The sequence below is a fragment of the Octopus sinensis genome, linkage group LG5 (genome assembly GCF_006345805.1).
Source record: "Octopus sinensis linkage group LG5, ASM634580v1, whole genome shotgun sequence".
NCBI classification, from domain to species: domain Eukaryota; kingdom Metazoa; phylum Mollusca; class Cephalopoda; order Octopoda; family Octopodidae; genus Octopus; species Octopus sinensis.
In genome coordinates, this window is record NC_043001.1 from 119,610,606 (window position 1) to 119,633,105 (window position 22,500).

General features: G+C 34.9%; 1 protein-coding gene across 4 annotated transcripts in view; it reads left to right on the forward strand.

The window, feature by feature from the left end:
• LOC115212371 overlaps positions 1-22,500 on the forward strand; it is a 653,437-nt gene that overhangs the window by 563,458 nt on the left and 67,479 nt on the right. For all 4 annotated transcript variants that reach the window (XR_004999178.1, XR_004999177.1, XM_036503022.1 and 1 more), the window contains one exon: positions 11,816-12,756. Coding sequence is in view for 2 of the 4 variants with exons in the window: in XM_036503022.1 (XP_036358915.1) it covers positions 12,554-12,756 (203 nt within the window). In the remaining 2 variants the exon portion in view is untranslated. The remainder of the gene's footprint in view (positions 1-11,815; positions 12,757-22,500) is intronic.

Genomic DNA, 22,500 nt, shown 5'->3' on the forward strand with positions numbered 1-22,500 from the left:
GAGACGGATTTAACAGAGTAATTTTGTTCTGATATACAAAAATAATGTGAACATCGACGAAATGTGGATGCCTAATGTGAATTGATCTAACGGCTCATGTCCTTGCGGTACTGCAATCATCCCTATACCATAGAAGACAGTTTATGGTACAGTGGTAATAACACATGGACTTTAACCCCAGAGGCTTAGAAATGATTCTGATCGGATTATAATTCATTACACTGACATTTATATTAGCCTTTTATTTCTACAAACACACACATACGATTCTTTGCCCCTGCCTCTCAAACATTCTACCTCGTTCTCAATAAATATTTATATATATATATATATATATATATATATATATATATATATATATATATATATATATATATATATATATATATATATATATATATATATATTATATATCTATATATATATATACACACACATATATATATCTTCACACATACACACACATATATATGCACATATATATATTATATATATATATATATATATGTGTGTGTGTGTGTGTGTGTATATATAGTAATAACATGACCACAAAAGAATGAATGAGACCTCGATGTATGTAAATAGAGGAATTTATCTATAAATATAATATAGGACAATCATAATAAAACTCAGAGTTTCGGATGTCGGGGCTGAAGCTCTGAGATTTATTATGATAACTAACTGATTGTCCTATATTATATTTATAGGCGTGTATATATATCAAACTATATATAATTGCGCACATACATATACATAAACACATATATATATAATGCATATATATATATATATATATATATATATATATATATATATATATATATATACATATATATACATACACACCTGTCTTCGTCTTTTATTTTTCTGTAAATTCCAACTATGTCTGTGTGTCTGTGTGATGCTGCGTGGCTTAGTGGTTCGGGCATTCGGCTCACGATCGTAAGCTCGTGAGTTCAATTCCAGCCGGCGACGCGTTGTGTCCTTGGACTAGAAACTTTATTTCACGTTGCTCCAGTTGACTCAGCTGGCAAAAATGAGAACTACCTGTGTTTCAAAGGGCCGGCCTTGTCACGCTTTGTGTCATGCTGAATCTCCCTGAGAACTACGTTAAGGGCACACGTGTCTGTGAAGTGCTCAGCCACTTGCACGTTAATTTCACGAGAAAGTTGTTCCATTGATCGTATCAGCTGGGACCCTTGTCGTCGTAACCGACGGAGTGCTCATATATTTATATATATATATAATTATTCTCTCTTCCATGTGTGGAGTACTTTGTCTCGCATTCGTTTCTACTATCATGAAATACGCACATAGTATTTTTATGTTTGTATTTTATCTGTTTATAAATACACATTGCGTCATCCTTGCTTATGATAACTTTCATCTATTTATAAACATATGTGTGTTTACGCGTGTGTGTATGTATGTCTGAAATAGCCGTTTATATGTATTAACTTAATATGTATGCATATTTATAAACACATACACACACACACATATATGTATATATATATATGTATGCATATACAAATATAAATATAGCCTAAAACATACATACATATTTATATACATTCATAAATACATATACATACATATCTGTATACATTCATAAATACTTAAATGCATAACTGCCTGCGTGTATACGTGCATACATACATACATACATACATACATACATACATATATACATATATACATACATACATGCATGCATACATACATACATACATACATATCTGCATGCATACATACATATATACATACATACATACATACATATATACATATATACATACATACATGCATGCATACATACATACATACATACATATCTGCATGCATACATACATACATACATACATACATACATACATATCTGCATGCATACATACATCCATCCATCCATACACACATACATACATACATGCATACATACATACATACATACATCCATCCATCCATACACACATACATACATACATACATACATACATACATCCATCCATCCATACATACATACATATATACATACATACATACATACATACATACATACATACTTACATACATACATACATACATGCATACATAGATACATACATGAATTCATACATACGTACATACATACGTACATACATACGTACATACATATCTGCATGCATGCATGCATGCATGCATGCATACATAGATTTACACACGTTACATTCATCATGCTGTTACTGTTGCTGTCGATGCAGCTGTAAGTTATTTTCGGTTTTCTGTAGCGTCAATTCTCTTCTCACGTGGAATCTGTTATTATAATCATTGTAATTGAACGATATAGCACACAAGATCCTTTCTATGTTTTTCTGATATGGCTTTTCAATCCTTCAGTACGATATCTTTGTATTATTTTTGTCTTAGATTTTTATCAATTTTTCCCGATTCGATTTTAGCTGTTATTTTTTTTTTTTTACCTCCTATTCTCATTTTTCCATTTGAGAATATATCTGTTCACCGACAAAATTATTCAGTGGTATCAATATAGATACGTCATGTTAGATTGAAATGCGCACATGCAATACGCAGATATATATGTTTATGTATGTATGTGTGTGTGTGCACGCATGTGTGCGCGTGTATGTATGTGTGTCTTTCTATACAAATATATGCATGTATCTATCTGTGCATTTAACTGTAATAGTGTTTTCCTTTGTGTGTTTGTTTAGATTCATGAACATACATGTGTGTTTGTATTTATATACATTCATACAGCCATATATTTACGTGAATTTATGTTAAGTCATGTACACTTATGCGTATATGTGTGTGTGTTATGCGAAAGTATACATATGTATGTGTATATATATATATACACATGCATACAATATTTACGTGATTATATGTTAACACATATATTCACATATGGATATATCTGTGCTTATGAAAATGAAAATATATGTACATAAATATACATATATATATATATATATATATATATATATATATATATATATATATATATATTAAGAGAGAGAGAATGAGAGAGAATTCACATGTCCATATATACATGTATATAAGTGTGTATATATATATATATATATATATACATACACACATGTATATATAGACATGCATACATATATATAGATATGCATATATATATATATGTATATATGTATACATACATAACAATTGTTATATATATGTGCATATGTTTATGCATTGTGTGTATAAATATCAATATATTTGTATGGTTGTATATGTGTGTATGTGTATTTATATACACACATATGTGACGCATTTTCATATGCTGTATTTATTTTTTGTGTTCTTTTAAATGCATCAAATGTATGTTAATTCTATGTATTATTTATTCAAGTGCATCTGACTCTCTGCGCGCCTATATATATATACATATATATGTATGTATAATATTATATAATATATAATATAATATATACATACATGTATGTATATTTTTTTATTTCATTTATCTATTCATATATATGTACTTACGCGAATATGTGCATAAATATACATGCACACATGTTATATTTGTTTATATATATATATACACATATACATATACATATATATATATATATATATATATATATACAGACATATATATATATATATATATATATATATATATATATATATATATAATATATATATATATATTATATATATGTATGTATGTGTGTGGCTGTCTCTGTCTCTGCCTTTATGCGCGCACAGAATATAGAAATTTCTGAATGTTACAGTTAATATTTTTGTGCTTACATAGAAGAGACAAAAATAAGACAAAACACATAAGAATTCAATTATACAAATGAATGAAAATGTATATCTTTAAGACATTAGACAATAAAAAAATACGGAAGAAAAATAGACAAGAGGAATCTCAACCGATATAGCAAGAGATTAAACCACAAATAAACAGAATTTTCTCTTTTTTTTACGCAAAAATAATTTAATAAAGTTCTACTAGTATTAACTATATTTATATATGTGTGTCTGTGTATATGCGGATGTATAAGGTGGTGTATGTAAGTGTAGTAATGGAATGAGTGGTGAGGGAGAGAGCTTATTTGCCTTTGTGTGAATATTACTTGGCTGAAAGGAATAAGGATTGCCAAAGACTTAAGTAGAATGTATAAGCCTATAGAAAATTATTATACTAAAACGGAATTTTCAAGATATTCAGTTATTCCGAAAATAACAAACTATTTCCAAAACATTGTGTTTTTTCGAGAATAGTAAGAAAAAGATGGAGGTGACCGGGTGGTGGAGTCAAAATACAAAGAGAACAATAAAAGACGGCGTGGGCTGGGGGTTATGTGGAAGGGGGAAGAAGAAGAAGAAGAAGAAAAGAAGAAGAAGAAGAAGAAGAAGAAGAAGAAGAAGAAGAAAAGAAGAAGAAGAAGAAGAAGAAGAAGAAGAAGAAGAAGAAGTTATTAAAAAATAGAAAATAATATTAATAGAGAAAAGGAAAGATAAAAGAACACAAAATATGAAGAAAATATTCAGATATTTGAATGCATTGCAATAAAAATAAGCACTTTGGTTGATATAATCTACTAGCTCCTTCTATAAAAATTCCAGGTTTTGTGCCTATAGTAGAAAGGGCCAGTATTATTAATACTAAAGACGGCGAACTAGCAGAATGGTTAGCACGCCGAATAAAATGTTTAACCGCATTTCGGCTGTTTTTTTACATTTTGAGTTCCCATACCCTGAGGTTGACTTTGCCTTTCATTCTTTTGGGGTCGATAAAATAAGTACCAGTTGAACACTGAGGTCGATGTAATCGATCAACTTTCCTCTCCCAAGATTTCAGGTCTTGTGCTTATTGCAGAAATTATAATTATTGAAGGTGGTGAGCTGGCACAATGGTTAGCACACAGTCCAAAATGCTTAGCGACATTGTTCTGACTCTTTACAGTGTGAGCTCAAACGCCGCCGAGGTAGACTTTGGCTTCCTTCCATTTGGGGTTGATTAAATAGTACCAGTCAAGTCCTGTGGGTCGATGTAAACCATTAGCCCCTACCCCAAAATGTTAGGCTTTATGCCTTCAATAGAAAAGATTATTATTATTATTATTATTATTATTATTATTATTATTATTATTATTATTATTATTATTATCATTATTATTATTATTATTATTATTATTATTATTATTATTATTATTATTATTATTATTATTATTATTATTATTATCATCATCATCATCATCATCATCATCATCATCATCACTATTATTATTATTATTAGTAGTAGTAGTAGTTGTAGCAGCAGCAGCAGCAGCAGCAGCAGCAGTAGTAGTAGTAGTAGTAGTAGTAGTAGTAGTAGTAGTAGTAGTAGTAGTAGTAGTATCCTTAAGTGGCGAGCTGACTGAATTGTTAGCATGCCTGGCAAAATGATTAGCAACATTTCGTCACAAAGCCTTGTGAGTGGATTTAGTTGACGGAAACTGAGAGAAGCCCGTCGTATATATGTATATATATATGTATGTATGTGTGTGTATATATGTTTGTGTGTCTTTGTTTGTCCCCCAACATCGCTTGACAACCGATGCTGGTGTGTTTACGTCCCTGTAACTTAGCGGTTCGGCAAAAAGAGACTGATAGAATAAGTACTAGACTTGCAAAGAATAAGTCCTGGGATCGATTTCTTTGACTAAAGGCGGTGCTCCAGCATGGCCACAGTCAAATGACTGAAACAAGTAAAAGAGTAAAAGAGATTTCATTTCTTGTTTTAAACAGTGAACTGTTTTATGCAAGTATCTTCATATTACATTAATGTATCTAGTAGACAATGGGACCAATAATTTCTTCGAGCTAGGAATGGTTTTACTACCATTTGGAACTCTTCTCCGTAAGACATTAAATTCATTTGCTATTTTCTGGCTTCTACCGATAGATATTATGTAATCTGTATATAAATTTTTCTACCGTTACTAATTTATACGATCACGTACACATGCACGCGTACACTTACAAACACGTATTTACATATACATAAATATATATATATGTATATATGTGTGTGTGTGTATATATATATATATATATATATATATATATATTATTTATTTATTTATTTATTTATGTGTCTGTAGATGTACGCGTGCATGAGTGCCTGAGCGTATAAATTAATAACAGGAGAAAAAGAAAATATATATGTGTGTGTGTGTGTGTGTGTGTGTGTATGTATGTATGTATACACATACACGTTTAGCGTGCATTCCTAGTTATTGAGGTTTGCTACAATTTGCAACAGTGTTTTATTTTATCCCTTTCTTTCTTTGCGTATTTGAGTGTTTTCGACAATTAAAGAGGCTTTACAAGCCATTTATAACGGTATTTTGTTTAGCTATGTAAATACATGCACCGCGTATTAGCTTTCGGTTATGCAATATTGGTTTTGTACTTCTATTCTTGCTTATTTTCTGGCTATATTTTATCTCATGCAATTTGTAAACCATAACGTTTCCCGTTTGCGTGTTGAGCTGCTGATTCTATTCTTTCTGATCCTCCTTTTCGGGTCGTTGTATGAGGTTTGAAATTAAGATACTTAAGTGCTTCTTTTTTTATTTAATTTTTAACTGAATCTCTGAAGGGCTCTAGAGTTTGATATGTCATATGATGTATTATTGTATCTCAATTGACCAGCTACTTACTTTCTTCAGCTGGGTAAAACAATAACAATGTTAATGAATCGCATCGCCCTTAAATGTTCCTTGTTGCACAAGTCTATAATCAGAGGAAAATTCACAAAAAAAAGAACCCCCCAAAAAAAACGTGAGACGAAGACGGGTGGTTTAGACAACAAACCGATGTATTGGTTTAACGCTCGGGATCTTAACTACAATGTCTGAAAGAAAAAAAAACTGGATGGTTAAAGTTAGAGTCTCTTTGATCATGTCTCCTGGATCAGAGAAGACCTGGTGCTAAAGAACTACAATATCTAACCCAATGCCAAAAAAGTTTCCTTAGATTATAATCTAAGTGACTCAAGAAAAAATACGTATATAAAATATCAACAATATTTCAATACCTCTTGTATTGTTATCAACATAACCTTACAAAAAGTGGAATAATTTCAATATTGTTCATAGAAACCTCTTCTGCCTTTTTTAAAAATTTCTTTCTTTCTTTCCCCGTTCTTACCAAAACAAAGAAAATTATTCCTCTACCCTAGACTTTATAGCTTTGAAAGATTAATTCGAATTTACTTCATATATACATATGCGCGTGTATGTGTGTGTGTTGTGTGTGTGTGTGTGTGTGTGTGTGTGTGTGTGTGTGTGTGTGTGTTATGTCTCTAAGTGATACGATTTCTTTTGCTTGATGATTATATGCAAATATGAAAATAGCATTGGGAAAATCTGAAATACCGTTAGTGAATTTCTTTTAAATATGGAATTACTTGTGTTTGTAACACATAATAAGATCTATAAAAAGCAATATATATATATATAAAAAAGAGGAGAGAGAGAGAGAGAGAGAGAGAGAGAGAGTCAGACAGACAGACTGACAGAGAAAGAGGGGGTAGATGAAAAAATATATTAGCTCTATTCAAAGGAATTTTTCACATTTTGAAATATGGAATTAGAATTCAATTTTCATCCTATTTCCCAAGAGTTGCTTCATATCCTTTCATATCTGAAAAGGAATCCCTTTACAGTTTGATACTATTTTTAAAATGTAATTTGAGATGTCTCTGAAGATGAAATGAAGAAACTATTCTTGAAATTACACCAATTGAATCAATCGTATTTATTTTTTCCCCTGAAGTCTTAATATGTTGTTTGCAAACTAACCTTATTACTTGTGGCACTCTGCCAGCGAATTGTCTGTGTTCGGGACTATTTATATTTACTTTAGAAATACTTAGAACTTTTGTTATAACACAAAGAATCAAACGTTTTTTTTTTCATATTTTTATTATTATACGATGTGATTTCATAAAACTTGCACTAAAATATGAATACCTTTTGAAACAATAGTTAATGAGAAAAGAATTCATAGACTTAAGAGTCTTCAAGTTTCTTCCGAGACCAAGAGTGAAATAAAAAATGTACGATGTACTGTTAGTTATATCCCACGCTATTTTGAGGTAAACAAATCTTGGGACTATTAAAAATATAATATAAACAAATTTTCATGAAAGTTATGAGCGATGGTTCATCAACAACATAATGGATTTGCAAATCCATTATGTTGTTGATGAACCATCGCTCATAACTATATATATATGTGTGTGTGTGTGTGGAGGCACAATGGGTTAGGGCAGCGGACTCGCGGTCGTAGGATCGCGGTTTCGATTCCCCGACCGGGCGTTGTGAGTGTTTATTGAGCGAAAACACCTAAAGCTCCACGAGGCTCCGTCAGTGGGTGGTGGTGATCCCTGCTGTACTCTTTCGCCACAACTTTCTCTCACTCTTTCTTCTGTTGGCCTGCTCGCTTAGCCAGCCGGGTGGCGTCATTTGAAGGCTAAAACCAATGCGAAGCGCATTGTGACCAGCGATGTGTAGCAACATCTGATAGCCTGGTCGGTCACATGATCACGTGATATATATATATATATAATATATATATATATATATATATATATATATATACACGACAGTTACGGAACTGAGTAGATAAAATCCAGGCTACATATGTTTCATAGCAAGCGGAACCTCAGAACTGGTAAATATGCAAGCGAGTTGCATACCGCAGACTACTTTTCAGGCCAAGATATACACCTCGCTTGGATACTTACCACTTCCGAGGTTCTGCTTGCTATGAAACATATGTAGGCCGGATCTTATTTATTCTATTCTGTAACTCTTGTATTCTTATTCGCATACCTGGCAACCCTGGTCGTCTACTGTGAAATATAAAAAGAGGTCTTTTTGAGTTTATCGTACTTCGATACGAAAGAAATTCACAACCTTCCGTCTCAATAAAGTACTATTGTCCCTAAAAGTTGTTTTTTTTATATTAATTGTGGATTGGATTGTTTGAAGCTAACTTTCTTCCTACAGCTCGATACCTGGATCTTACACCTATAGTCACGCGTGCGCACGCGCACACACACACACATGTCTTCATGTCCAAGAATCGAACCCATAATCTTTTGATTTCATACACGAACAACTATTTGACCATGCATATTCTCTCTCTCTCTCTCTCTCTCTCTCTCTCTCTCTCTCTCACACACACACACACACATACACATCTTAACTATTTGACCACGCGCGCGTGTGTGTATGAACGTGCATGGTCAAACAGTTACGGATTCGTGTCTGCAATCAAAAGATCATGGGTTCGATTCTTGGACCGAGCATTCTTCTGATTAAATTTTTCAAATTTCTCACTGGAGAAGGAGCTGCTGTCTAACTCAGCTGTGCATGCACGCACGTGTATGTGTGAATGTGTATACATGCGTGCACACATGGACGCCATTACATATATATAAAGATACGTGTTTACATGTCTATACATGTGTATATACTCATTCTTCACGCTAAATTTCGGGAATGTTGTGCATATTCCACAGTGTTTTTGATGGCTTAAAGCTGTAATTTCGTAACAATTTGTTCCTTCCGGTTTTGTGAAACCCAGCTTCTCAGAAGTGTGTAATTCATATCCATGTTGCTCAATAATTATAGGCAGAAATCTGAAGCCACAGTTCTACTGAAGAAATTGTTTATTTTTCTTTAGCTAGAAATAGATTATTATTATTTTTTTTTTTTGCTTTACTTTGCTCACTTGTATTATGTTAACTCTTCTGGGCAATTGATATCGACTGCTGGGCACAGTTTCTTCTATTCCATACCACAATGCTTGGTCTTTTATGCCTGCATTTTAATAATGCGTTGACAGTAACATTAAACTAGTAGCGTTTCGTATTATGAATGATTATACTCTTTACATCACTGTCACCTCTTATCTGTTTACCTTTGGGTTTATTCTTTCTACAGATTGTTTTCTACAATATTTTGCTCATGACATCTTGCCTTCATGCGTAGATAAGTCTGTGATAGCATTCTCGGACAGTTACCTAAAATACGAGTGACATTCTTAGTGTTAATTCCATAGAATTTACGTCGATTATCGCATATAAGATGCACATGCATCCATATCACTTTCGTACAACAGGTATTTCGTTGTTATTTCTTGCTCCAATATTGCTAAAGAATATCCTTCAAAGTGAAAGGTAATACTCTGGTTAATTATCCAAGGTAGATTACTTTCGCTTTGTTGCTATCACTTTACAGGTTTTGTGAAACAAAGCTATGATTGACCTTATGATCTACCGCGGTAGAGTTGTGTAACTTCCCTCGGCGTGTATTCCTGCTCGCGAGACAGAGAAGAGCTTCCAATGAGTGCCTTTCTTACTCTCATGAAGATATTTGCCTTATGATTTTTATATTTGATCCATAGAATCACTTCGACACTTATCAATTACTAAATGTTATCAAAGATATATGATTCGACATTCCAGTGCTGCTTGAATTGTTGCTAAACCCATGTCATGTTGTTGTCATTTTTAGAAGAATCGTTCTTCTTAATTGTTGAATTGAAAATTTCTGGTTTGGATTTAGAATTTCCAGGTGTTATCGTTTAAACCCCAGATCTCATCTAGCGCCCAATCGGCAAGCCCAAATGTTGGTATAAGTATTGGTACAGCAAACTAAGTGGCGGGCTACTTATATATTGAATGCAAAAAGTCCTGAGAAAAATCTTTTGTTATTCTGATCTCATATTCTTCGGTTATGAGTTCCTTGTTATGAGTCCCATAATGGAATAATATTTTTATCCATCCATAAGCACCTGTATATCGAGCAAAAGGTCATTGGCAATCTTATCAAGGCTCTCTCCTTCATACCAGTATGCTTGACACATACTCTCAGATCGTCTACAAAATAAAATGCAACGTTTAGGTTCGTATTTCTGTTTGCCTGTGAGCCAGCCACATACTCTCAGATTTCCTCAACAAGAAAAGGGAAAAACATTGGACGAAACAAAAGAAAAAGGAGGAAACAGTATTAAAAGTATAAACAGTATCACAAAGACTTAAACCTTGAAATATACTCCTGCGGTGCTGTATCCTATCAAAGACAACAGAACTATTTCCTGTGTTTAACCAAAAGAGCAATATTGTAATTTTCAGCCAGACTCTGCGTAGCGTCGTTTGTGACTTATTGTTATAAGCCATCCTACGGGTTTCAACTGTGTTTGTCAACTTCATTTCCCCTTCAGTGTTTACAAGCGAAAATGAAACGCGATATGATCGAATTCGTGACATCATGATAGGGAAGAAAAATGTTAAACGTTCAACCAACTGTATGCCCATACGTATTTACATACGAACACCTATCTATCTATCTATCTATTTATATTGATTTTATTTCATATTCTTGCGATAATATTGTGAAGAAATTAAATTTAATTAAACTTATTTACTTAGGAAACTAATTAAATTCTTGATTTCTGTAATTCTTTTTCTGACTTTTTTTTCTAAAATATTTATTGATTTTTTGAATTCCACAATTTAAAGATTTAGATAATGATCAAGCAACCTTAATTTACTTTTATAAGGTATATATGTATGTATATATATATATATATATATATATATATTTGTTTGTTTTATTTAATTACTACCGTTGTATTGTTCCCTATGAAGCCTTAGATATTTGAGGACACCAATATTAATGAAAATGTAACAACCTTGTATGTCTTTTCTCTTTTGTTTTGGCTTCTTTAGTTCATTTGTTTGTTTGTTCTAACCGGACGACTTATTTTATCGTATATCTCTTTGTAGGACGTGAAAACCAGGATTCACAAACCTTTAAAAGACCGCTGACCTGAAAACATTTGAACAACGCATCAAATGCAGGGAAATGTTCTAAAGATATTAAAGAGGAATATTATCATATTGTGAAGAAAAGGCAACGCGAGGAAAGGAATCAGCCATTTGGGAAAGAGCAGAAAGTGGAACACTATTAATGGATGTTAAAGAATTAAACACCTGAAACTATTCGAATTTGTAAATTTGCAAACAGTCAAAATAAAAAGAAACAATTTCTTGTCTTGATGAGTTCGTCAAGAAATATCTATAACCTAATCATATGCGCAACCATTTATTGGTTATAAACGGATTCCAAAAAAGAAAGCTTTTTTGTATATATACTTGTATATAAATTTATATACACTAATATATATATATGTGTGTGTATATCTATATGTAAATATCTGGAAGACCATATATTCTTGGAATTAATATTATCTAAGAAAAGTTGGGCAATGTCAAACTAAAGAAGTTCCTATCACTGATGCTAACTAAAATTGCAGAAACAAAAATTATTCCACGCCCTTGTTTATCTCACTCCTTAACGGCAATCTCACTCCTAAGTCTCTTATAAAAGTGTTCATTCCAGTATAGGTATTGTAGTAACCTATGTCGTTTTAAGCAAAACTCTTCTGTCAAGTCAACTATCACTGTAACACAAATTTTCCCCGTTTTACTCTGCTCTAAAATACTGCTCCAACGTTGCTAGCCATGAGGCCAGGCATCCACGCCACTGTGCTGCGAAGTAGGCACCAGCGACACAGACGACATTATCCACCAAGAGCGAATGCCTTTTCAACAAAAAGATTCCTTATTCTAGTGTTCCTCGGTTTTTCAGTCTTAATACCGGGTATAGCTCTCAGTGTGATTGGATTCCAGCCGGAAGAAAAGCACTACTCAGAGGATCAGAAAAGGTAAAAATACGATGAAAATACCTTCATACAATTATCTTCTTTTTCTTCTTCTTATTATTATCATTATGAAGATATTTATACTTTATTAAAAATAGCCACCTTTATTTCACAATTAATTTTAAATTGTTTTTGTTGTTATCATTCATTATTAACGTTCAGTTCCTATTTTAATTTTCTATTAACTTTTTGCTTATAATTCTAATTAACTTGACTGCTTAATTTAAAATGCATTATCCTTATTATTTCGTTTGTTTTAATATTTTTTTATGCAAGTAAAACTTTGCTTATTTAAACGTCTCTCCTTATTTGGTAACTCTCTGCCTGTTCCTCTCTTCATTCTCTCCTGCTTTGCTGCATGTTGCTTTTCATCTTCCCATCTGCTTTTCTACGTACATGACGCTCCCAATCATTATCTTCTTGCTGCTTCTACATCCAGTATAAACCATCAAACACAACACATATTGAGAACATACTTACAGAACAGCTTACAAATGAAATCGCAACAATTACTGCCGCAGTTGAATAATTGCAACTTTCTACGTATTAATCGAATCGTACTGTATTATATATCCATTACGGCCGATCTTACCAAATATTTTCGCACTCGGGTTTCAACGGAGATAACAGTCCGATTACGTAATCCTGTGCTCTTCAGTAATTATGTAATGAAATATGGCGATTGCTCTCAATTTTTGGAGGTGAAAAGACATCTAGTTCGTGGTTGCTGTGAAAAAGATAACGATATGAACCGAGCAAGGGTTAAGTTAAGAATTATGTTCTTTGGTGCCAAAACACCGAGTTTGAAGATGTTGCAAGGTGACAAGAGTTTTGAGGAAAATTATGTAAGGGAAATGTATTCGTGTTTTGGAGTTGGTGTTCTTATAGAGTTGGAACATGTGTAGTAGTATTATATGTGTAGCATTTTCGTGGGAGCAAGTTGTTGGGTGGGTGCCCAAAGGCCACATGAGCATCTGTGTGTTCGTCTGTGTGTTTTGTTAATGTTTTCGTTAAACTCTTTGGTTAAATTCTTTGGAGCATTTCTGTAATATGCAATGTGTGTAGGGTTACTCTATGTGTGGGAGATTATTTTGTGGGTCTGGAAAAGGGTCCATCGAGTTGATTCCCCCTGAGGTAGGGCGTGTGTGTGTGTTTCTGAGTATGTTCTGGTCAAACTCTTTGCTGGATCCCCAGGTATTGGTGGAGGGAGGACCGAAGGGGGAGTGGCTGTTTTGGTCACGATAGAGCACACACATATATATATACATGTGCATGTCTATTTGTACATGTGCGTGTGTATATGTACTTCAATAGCGATTTGATCGACTAAACCTGCAAAATAGCGCCACTGTCTGGTCATAATGACATAAATGACATAAATAGTTTTATATCCTAGACAACCGTTGGATATATCATTTAACGATGTGGAGGTAAAATCACAAGATTGGGAAGATGGAGAAGAAACAAAAAGAAGTGGCAAAGTGACATATATGACAAGAGGCGAAAAATGGGAACAGAAAAGGCATTTAAACCAGCTAAAAAAATTAAATATATGGAAAAAAGAAAAGTGATACCCATGGAAGGATATAAAACCTTCGCGAGACTCCAAACGCCCTCTCAACAACTACTACCGACCTGTCTCAACCAATGTGCTAATCTTTGTTAGAGTTCGGCTAGTCCATTCTTCCAATCCCTCAGGAGTGTCAATGACTCGCACCAGAACATCTCCTCCTTTGAAATTGACTTCCGTTGGAAGTTAATATTATTATTTTTATTTATTCTTCTCTCATTACATCTCCCTTTTTGAGATTTTTCTCCTAAGAAAGTTTAATATTTCTTCCGTTTAAGCACTACTTCCAACCGTTCTGTTTGTTTCCTCTTCCTAGTGTTGCTACGCCTAGGTTTGATTTTTTGTGGCGTTGGACCATCAAATGTGTCATAGAACACTTCCATGGGTATCTTTTCTTTTTTCCGTATATCTATTTTTTAACTGGTTTGAATGTCTTTTCTGTTCCCATGTTCGCCTCTTATCATATATGTCATTTTGCCTATTCTTTTTGTTACTACTCCGTCTTCCTAATCTCGTCTTCCATGTATATATATTTTGAAAGACACTTTGTCACAGATATTAAATTGCATTGTCGTATATTTAGTGTTTTCCCTATTTGTTTTTCTTACTGTTAGCAGCTTGTCGAAAACTGACTTTAGTTTTCGAGCAAACATTTGTTCCGCAAGCGACTTAACTGAAAAAGAGTTTGGGTTTGGTGTTATCCTATAAACCCTCAAGAATTGTCAACGCTGAGTCATCGACTAGCTCGATTCTCGATTTCTTTAATGCTCTCTTAAATGTATCCACGAATCTTTCCGCTTGCCCGTTTTATCTTAGGTGATACGGAGGAGTAGAGATATATTCAATTGAGTACATGTTGCACAAATTCTTAAATTCATTCGCTGTGAGCCTATGGTATCCGAGACACCATACCTAGCAAAAAGTTCGTGTAGAAATATCACAGTTACCGTGGATGTCGGTTTTCTACATTTACATATTTCTGGCCATTTTGAAAAGCTATCTATCACTATCAGATAATATGATCGGTTTAACGATCCTGCGAAATCTGTGTATTCTGGACCATGAAATATCGGTCTTGGACCAAGGTTGAAATTTTATAAGTGGTGATTTCACTGCAAGAGCACAACCTCTGCAGGATTTTACCAGCTTCTCAAAACCTAAATCCATTTTTGGCCAATAAGCATAAATCCTCATAAACGACTTCACCCTAGATAATTCCTGGATGACCAATGTGGGACTCCTTTAACATTCGACCTTAAGTGAGGTAGGCATAACGATCCTCTGTGCATACATAAGCACATTATCACATATCATATACAAATTCGAAACTGTATTACGTTCAGCCACACGTATTTTTTTTATTTGTTTCTTCTGATCTCTGCCTTAATTTTTATTTCCTCCAACGTCACAGGCAATTCGCGCACAACATTGCACGATACATTTTTAATTTCATTTTCGGCTTTTAACGCCGCTATCACTGCATCTTCTGGTGGCTCACTGTATATTGGTATTAACTTGACAAACCATCTGTATGTCATAGTTTTTTCGATGGCAAATACTCCATTTTGAAGTCGTAATTCGGTAGGATCGTTCCCCATCGCTGCAACCTATTGGCTGTATGTGTGGGGATATAGGCGGCGAGCTGGCAGAAACGTTAGCACTCGGGGCGAAATGCTTAGTGGTATTTCGTCTGCCGCTACGTTGAGAGTTCAAATTCCGCCGAGGTCGTCTTTGCCTTTCATCCTTTCGGAGTCGATTAAATAAGTACCAGTTACGCACTGGGGTTGATATAATCGACTAAATCTGTTCGTCTGCCCTTGTTTGTCCCTTCTGTGTTTAGCTCCTTGTGGTTACTAAAGAAATATGTATGTGTGTGGATACCCTTTTTTGATCCATAGATCGACAATAATGGGCGGTGGTCTGTCTACAGACGGAAACTTCTTCCATGTATAAATTTATGGCATTTTCCGACCAATTCCACTTGACATCTTTTTTTAACAAGTTATTCAGGGGTGCTCTTAAACCGTGCATATTCGGTATGTATACCTGGTAGTAATTTGCGAGCCACAAAAATGCTTGTAACGTGTTAATGTTTATCGACAGAGGCATATCTTTTATTACACTCGCCCTAGACTGGTCTTGTCTACACCCATTATCGTCAATAATCTGCCTTAGACATTATATTCTTCGCATTAAAAATTTCACACTTTTCCTCGCTGAGCTTAAACCCATAATCTTTTATTCTTTCGAAGACCATTTTAATACGCTCAGCATGCTGACCCCGAGATTCACTTTTTGGGAGTATGTCGTCAAGGTAAGCTACAGCGGAGTCCGAACCTGTGAACATAATGTCTGTAACTTACTGATACCAAAGGGGAGTCGATTAAATTTATAGAACTCTTTATGGTTATTTATTGTCAATAATTTTGAACATTCCTCATCGACTTTTACCTGCAAATATGCTTCAGATAGGTTCAGCTTTGAAAAAAAACTTCTCAATTCAACTTCGCGAAAATTTCCTCCGAACTTGGTTACGGGCAATTATATGGCATCAAACACTCGTTTAATCCCGTTGAAAAATCAGCGCATCCTCGGATTTTATTATTTATTATTTATTTATTTTTTTGTTTCCTTGACATAAACTGTTGAGAACGCCCATTTTGTGTAATCTATTTTTTTAATAACGCCAAGCTTTTCAAGTATATCCACTTCCTTAACTTGTTTCAATGCTGCGAAAGGTACCGTTCTTTTTTGTCTAAAAACCAGTATTATGCTTTCTTTCACTTGAAACTTCGCCTTTGTTTTGGTGCAAAGACCCATCTCATCAGAATAAAACTTCAGGAAAAATTTTTTAATTATTTTTTTTTAAATGCTCCGACGCCTTATTTGTACTGGCGTTTTACAAAAAATATTTATGGTGAGGTCCCATAATTTAAATAATTCCATCCAGTCTGTTCCAAATAAATTTGTCGTATTTTTCAACACAAAAACTTTGGCCTTCAAGATATTTCCACGAAATGTAACATCACTTATCATTTCGCCCATAAAATGCAATTTTTTTCCTGAAAAACCTCGCGCAATTTTCGAAGTTTCCTTTAATCTAGGTTTCCCTATTTTCTTCCATGTATCTGTATTAATAATCGTGATATCACTGTCCGTATCCAATTGTAACTTGATATTCATATTATTCATTTCTATGGACACAAATTTTCTTCTCTGATCCTCGCTTAGAATTTTTAGTAACAATACATTCTTTCTAGAATTTTTTTGTTTGACCCTTTTTTTTTCGTTTCGCTATACGATGTGAGCTTTTATGTCCGAGTTTTCCACACTCAAAACATTTATGATTTTTAAAAGGATAATTACTTCTAAAATGTAAACCTCTGCATCCATAGCATAGATTTGGTCTTGACGTTCGTTTTTTCAGGTCGAAACGCATGTATCTGAGAGCAATTTATTTCTTCAATTTTATCCGCGTCATGTCTTAAATTTATAATCCTCTGGCATTCAGCCACTACTTGTAGAGTTAATTTTGGGGGCTGTTCTAATTTTGTTAATATACGGGAACGCATATCAGCATCTTTTCTTGCGGTTAACCCTTGAACAAAAATTAGACATTTGAATAAATCCAGGGTTAATTTATTTAATTTGAACTTTTCACACTCTCTGTTAACGACCCCAGCATAGGTGACGAAATCTTCATAGTCTTTTTAAACTAAATTTAAACATTGCCAATGAGTATTGAACAGGGAAATTCTTTCACTGAAAGTTCTAGATAACAATTTAATTGTTTCATCGAAACAAATCTCACCTGGTTTCTTTGGCAGAATATTATTACAGTAATTTTGTGTTCGGCAGGAGATAACTTTCTTAAAAGTAGTCGCACTTTCTTCTTGCCATTCCAGTTTTTATATTCTTCTTTGAGGATTCCTTCAAAACTTCTAAAGTATGCAGAAAAAGTAGTACCTTCTTCTGGATTATAAATAAATTCTCCAACTGAGTTTGCTACGACGTCTAACGAGAACGAATCTGAAGTACTTTCAAACTTCAACAACATCATTTCCAGTAGCTCTTGGTATTGTTGTTGCTGTTGTAGTTGTTGTTATAACTGCAGTTGTTGTTGTTGTTGCAACTGCATCACGCAAGCCAATAAATCTTCCATGCTAATGATCTTTTTCTTTGATTTCGTATCAAGAAAAGAATTTAACGTCCGATGCAAGCTTCGAATATCTCGTCGCCACTTTTATATCCCAGACGAACGTAGGATATATAATTTAACGATGTGGAGGTAAAATCAATGTTCTCTGACGACATATTTCGCGAGACTCCAAAACGCCCTCTCAACGACTACTACCGACTTCTATCTCAACCAACACGCTACTCTTTATAGGAGTCCATTCTTCCAATCTCCCAGGAGTATCAATGACTCTCGCCACAACAAATAGAACGAGAATAAAACATACGCATAATATATGTATCTATTTCTTTACTATCCACAAGGGGCTAAACACAGAGGGGACAAACAAGGACAGACAAACGGATCAAGTCAATTACACTGACCCCAGTGCGTAACTGGTACTTAATTTATCGACCCCGAAAGGATGAAAGGCAAAGTCGACCTCCGCGGAATTTGAACTCAGACCGTAACGGCAGACGAAATACGGCTACGCATTTCACCCGGCGTGCTAACCACTCTGCCAGCCCCTCGCCGCCTTTATATGTATCTATTTAGAGATTACACGCACGCGCACACACATAAACACAAACACATGCAGGCACACACACACGTGTGTATGTATGTATATATATATACATATATATACTCTTTACTCTTTTACCTGTTTCAGTCATTTGACTGCGGCCATGCTAGAGCACCGCCTTTAGTCGAATAAATCGACCCCGGGACTTATTCTTTGTAAGCCTAGTACTTATTCTATCGGTCTCTTTTGCCGAACCGCTAAGTGACGGGGACGTAAACACACCAGCATCGGTTGTCAAGCAATGCTAGGGGGACAAACACAGACACACAAACATATAGACACACATACATACATATATATATACATATATACGACAGTCTTCTTTCAGTTTCCGTCTACCAAATCCACTCACAAGGCTTTGGTCGGCCCGAGACTATAGTAGAAGACACTTGCCCAAGGTTCCACGCAGTGGGACTGAACCCAGAACCATGTGGTTGGTTAGCAAGCTACTTACCACACAGCCACTCCTACGCACATACATACATACATTTCTACACACACATATATACAAACACACACACACACATACACGCACACACACGCACACGCACACATATACACATGAACGCACATATACCTCCACACACACAACATATACATGCATGCACACACATGCATACACACACGTACATACACGCACACACACATGAACGCACATATACCTCCACATACACAACATACACACACGCACACAATTACACACACATACATTCACTTCCATACTCACTCACACGCATATACACACACAAACGCGCACACACACACTCCGTTACTGCCACGCACACACGCACGGTATCACACGCATGCCACCACGCCACCACCACCACACTCACATATTCTCAGTTACTGCCACACACACACACACGCTACCATACACACACACGTTATCACACACAATGCCACCGCACGCACAACGCGCACACACCTACACATACTCAGAGATACCAACCATTCTTCATACTCTCCTGTCCCAGGACGAACTTTCTCTTTATTCATCGTCTTCGGGTCCCTCCAAAATGTAACTACACGTGGACTGTTGGCCATTCTTTTCCTCTTTCTTCGTTTTCTCTTGGACTTTCCTATGCTTCCTATTTCCGAAGAAGAGTTTTGCTCGAAACGTAAAACAACCACTCCTTCCTTCTCTGAGCATCTCATTAATACTTGGCATGTATCACGTCCTACGCTGTTGTTTCTTTATTGCCGTTTTTCTCCGTTTTTTCACTAATTATATATATATATATATATATATATATATATTATATATATATATATATATATATATATATCAGGTCATCCCGTAAGTTCTGTCCGAATTTTGAATAAAGAAATCAAGTGATCAAATGTTATATTTAATTGAAATTTAATCATCACTGTACTTTCCCTGATTATCTATGACTTCCTTCCATCTATTTACAAGATTTTTAATCCCATCAATGTAAAACTCTATTGGTTTCAAAGCGAAGAACTTTGAAATGTCAGTTTCAACCTCCTCCTGGCTTGCGAAAGTTTTGTCCCCCAAAGGATTCTGTAAACTACGAAACAAATGGTAGTCTGAAGAAGCAAGGTCGGGGATGAATAAGGTGGAGGAAAATTTTTTCCCAACCAAGCTCTTCGATCTTCTGTGATGTGATCTTTGCAGTATGGGGTCGCGCATTTTCCTGGTGAAACATCCCACCTTTTCGATTCATTAAAGCGGGTCTTTTTTTTCTTCAAAGCTTGGTTCAAACGCTCTAATTGCTGACTTGAGCATTGATTGTTGCATTAGGTGGTAACAATTCAAAGTGAATTACTCCATTGCAATCCCATCAGATAGATGTTTTCCTAATATTACGAACAGGTGTGTCAGCGTTAACAAAGTTCAAGGCCACTTGGATATTAATGTAGATTGTTCTTTCTCTCAAAGTGAAGTACTAGTACCCGAAGAAGCTTTCTCTTCGTTGTCGCAATTTCGCAAGTAACAGTTTAATGACAAAGGTTTTACCAGCACCAGGAAAAGAGTCCTCTCAACGAAAAACCCTTTGGAGTATAGCATTTTTGACCGCAATTTGGGTTCGTTTTCACTAACATGCCTTGAAAGGTCTTCAATATTGTAGAAAGTTTCACTTAATAGCTGTTGTTAAACTATCGACTTCAGAATGGTTGATACGAGGAAGACAGAACTCAGGCAATTCATTCGTTCTCATGGAAACAACTTTGTCTTCAAGAGAAATTAATGTTGTACTCTAGATTTCAATACTGTATTCTATTTTACTGCATCTAAATCTGGCATCTGCATTTCGCAGCAAGATCATTTCAGTATATTAACCATATTGATATTGGACCCCCTAAATCACTGTTTTTAAACAGAATAACAAGCAGTGTTCTCAAGCTCCTTTCTGTACATGTCACCGAAACTTTCAGCCTGTAGCAATCCAAATCTAAACGATACACCTCTATAAGAAGCAAAGATTCTTTTAGAAATATCAACGGTTCGAAAGTCAAGAAAGGATCAGGGGTGACGGATTTCAAGAAGAAACATCATTAAGTAAAAGCATTCTAACTTGGTTGCACAATAGAAATTGCTCCTACATCATTGTCAAATTGTATATCAGGATAATTGTCAATTGCAGCGCCTGTTTTTCTGTTTATTGGTTTATGTATTATAAGACGGTAATTGATGACTCAACAGGGTTTTAACGAAAAAGACTATCTGACAAGGTCTAAACATTGTTGTTAATGTAGTTTCCCTTAGATGATGCTGAGAAATAGTTTCTGTTGTATGTAAAATTTCTTTGTCCTTTCTCTAAATGAACAACCAATTGTATAGAAGGATATCGTTCACGAATAGGTAAACAAAACGCTTCATTACGACAAATATAACATCTCATCTTGAAATATCTGAAATATCTGTGGTTTGAGAGTGAACACTGCAGGATCAGAATCTTTCTTAGCGTATTTACAAATGTACTCGACTAACTTTATGGAATTACAGTACTCTATATTTAATGGACATAGACTGTTTTAGTCTAAAACACAATCCATTGATTACCAATTACGTTACTAATTTTTGTTTCAAAACCCCTATTTTGTATCGCCTCTTGTTACTATGAAGAATGTCCTCCATCACATGCTGTAGTGATCCCAGATGCGTCATCATGCGTAGAGCCGACCAGCTGTACCAGTGCTCCACATCGCTGGCGGTCCTGTGCCAGCTCCTCTGCATCTTACAAGGTGACGTCGAGCTTCTGGAGATCTTCCACAGTCACGCCCAGCCATCTGGTGCGGGGCCCGCCATGAAGCCCCTTTCAACTCGCAGCTGCTGCGTTGAATGAGAGTAAAGCCAACAATGGAGACCTGACCCTGGAGATAAATCGCACGGATCATGTACTCCCTATAGAATCTCCACTGGTGCTCCCTATAGAATCTCCCGGAAGACGA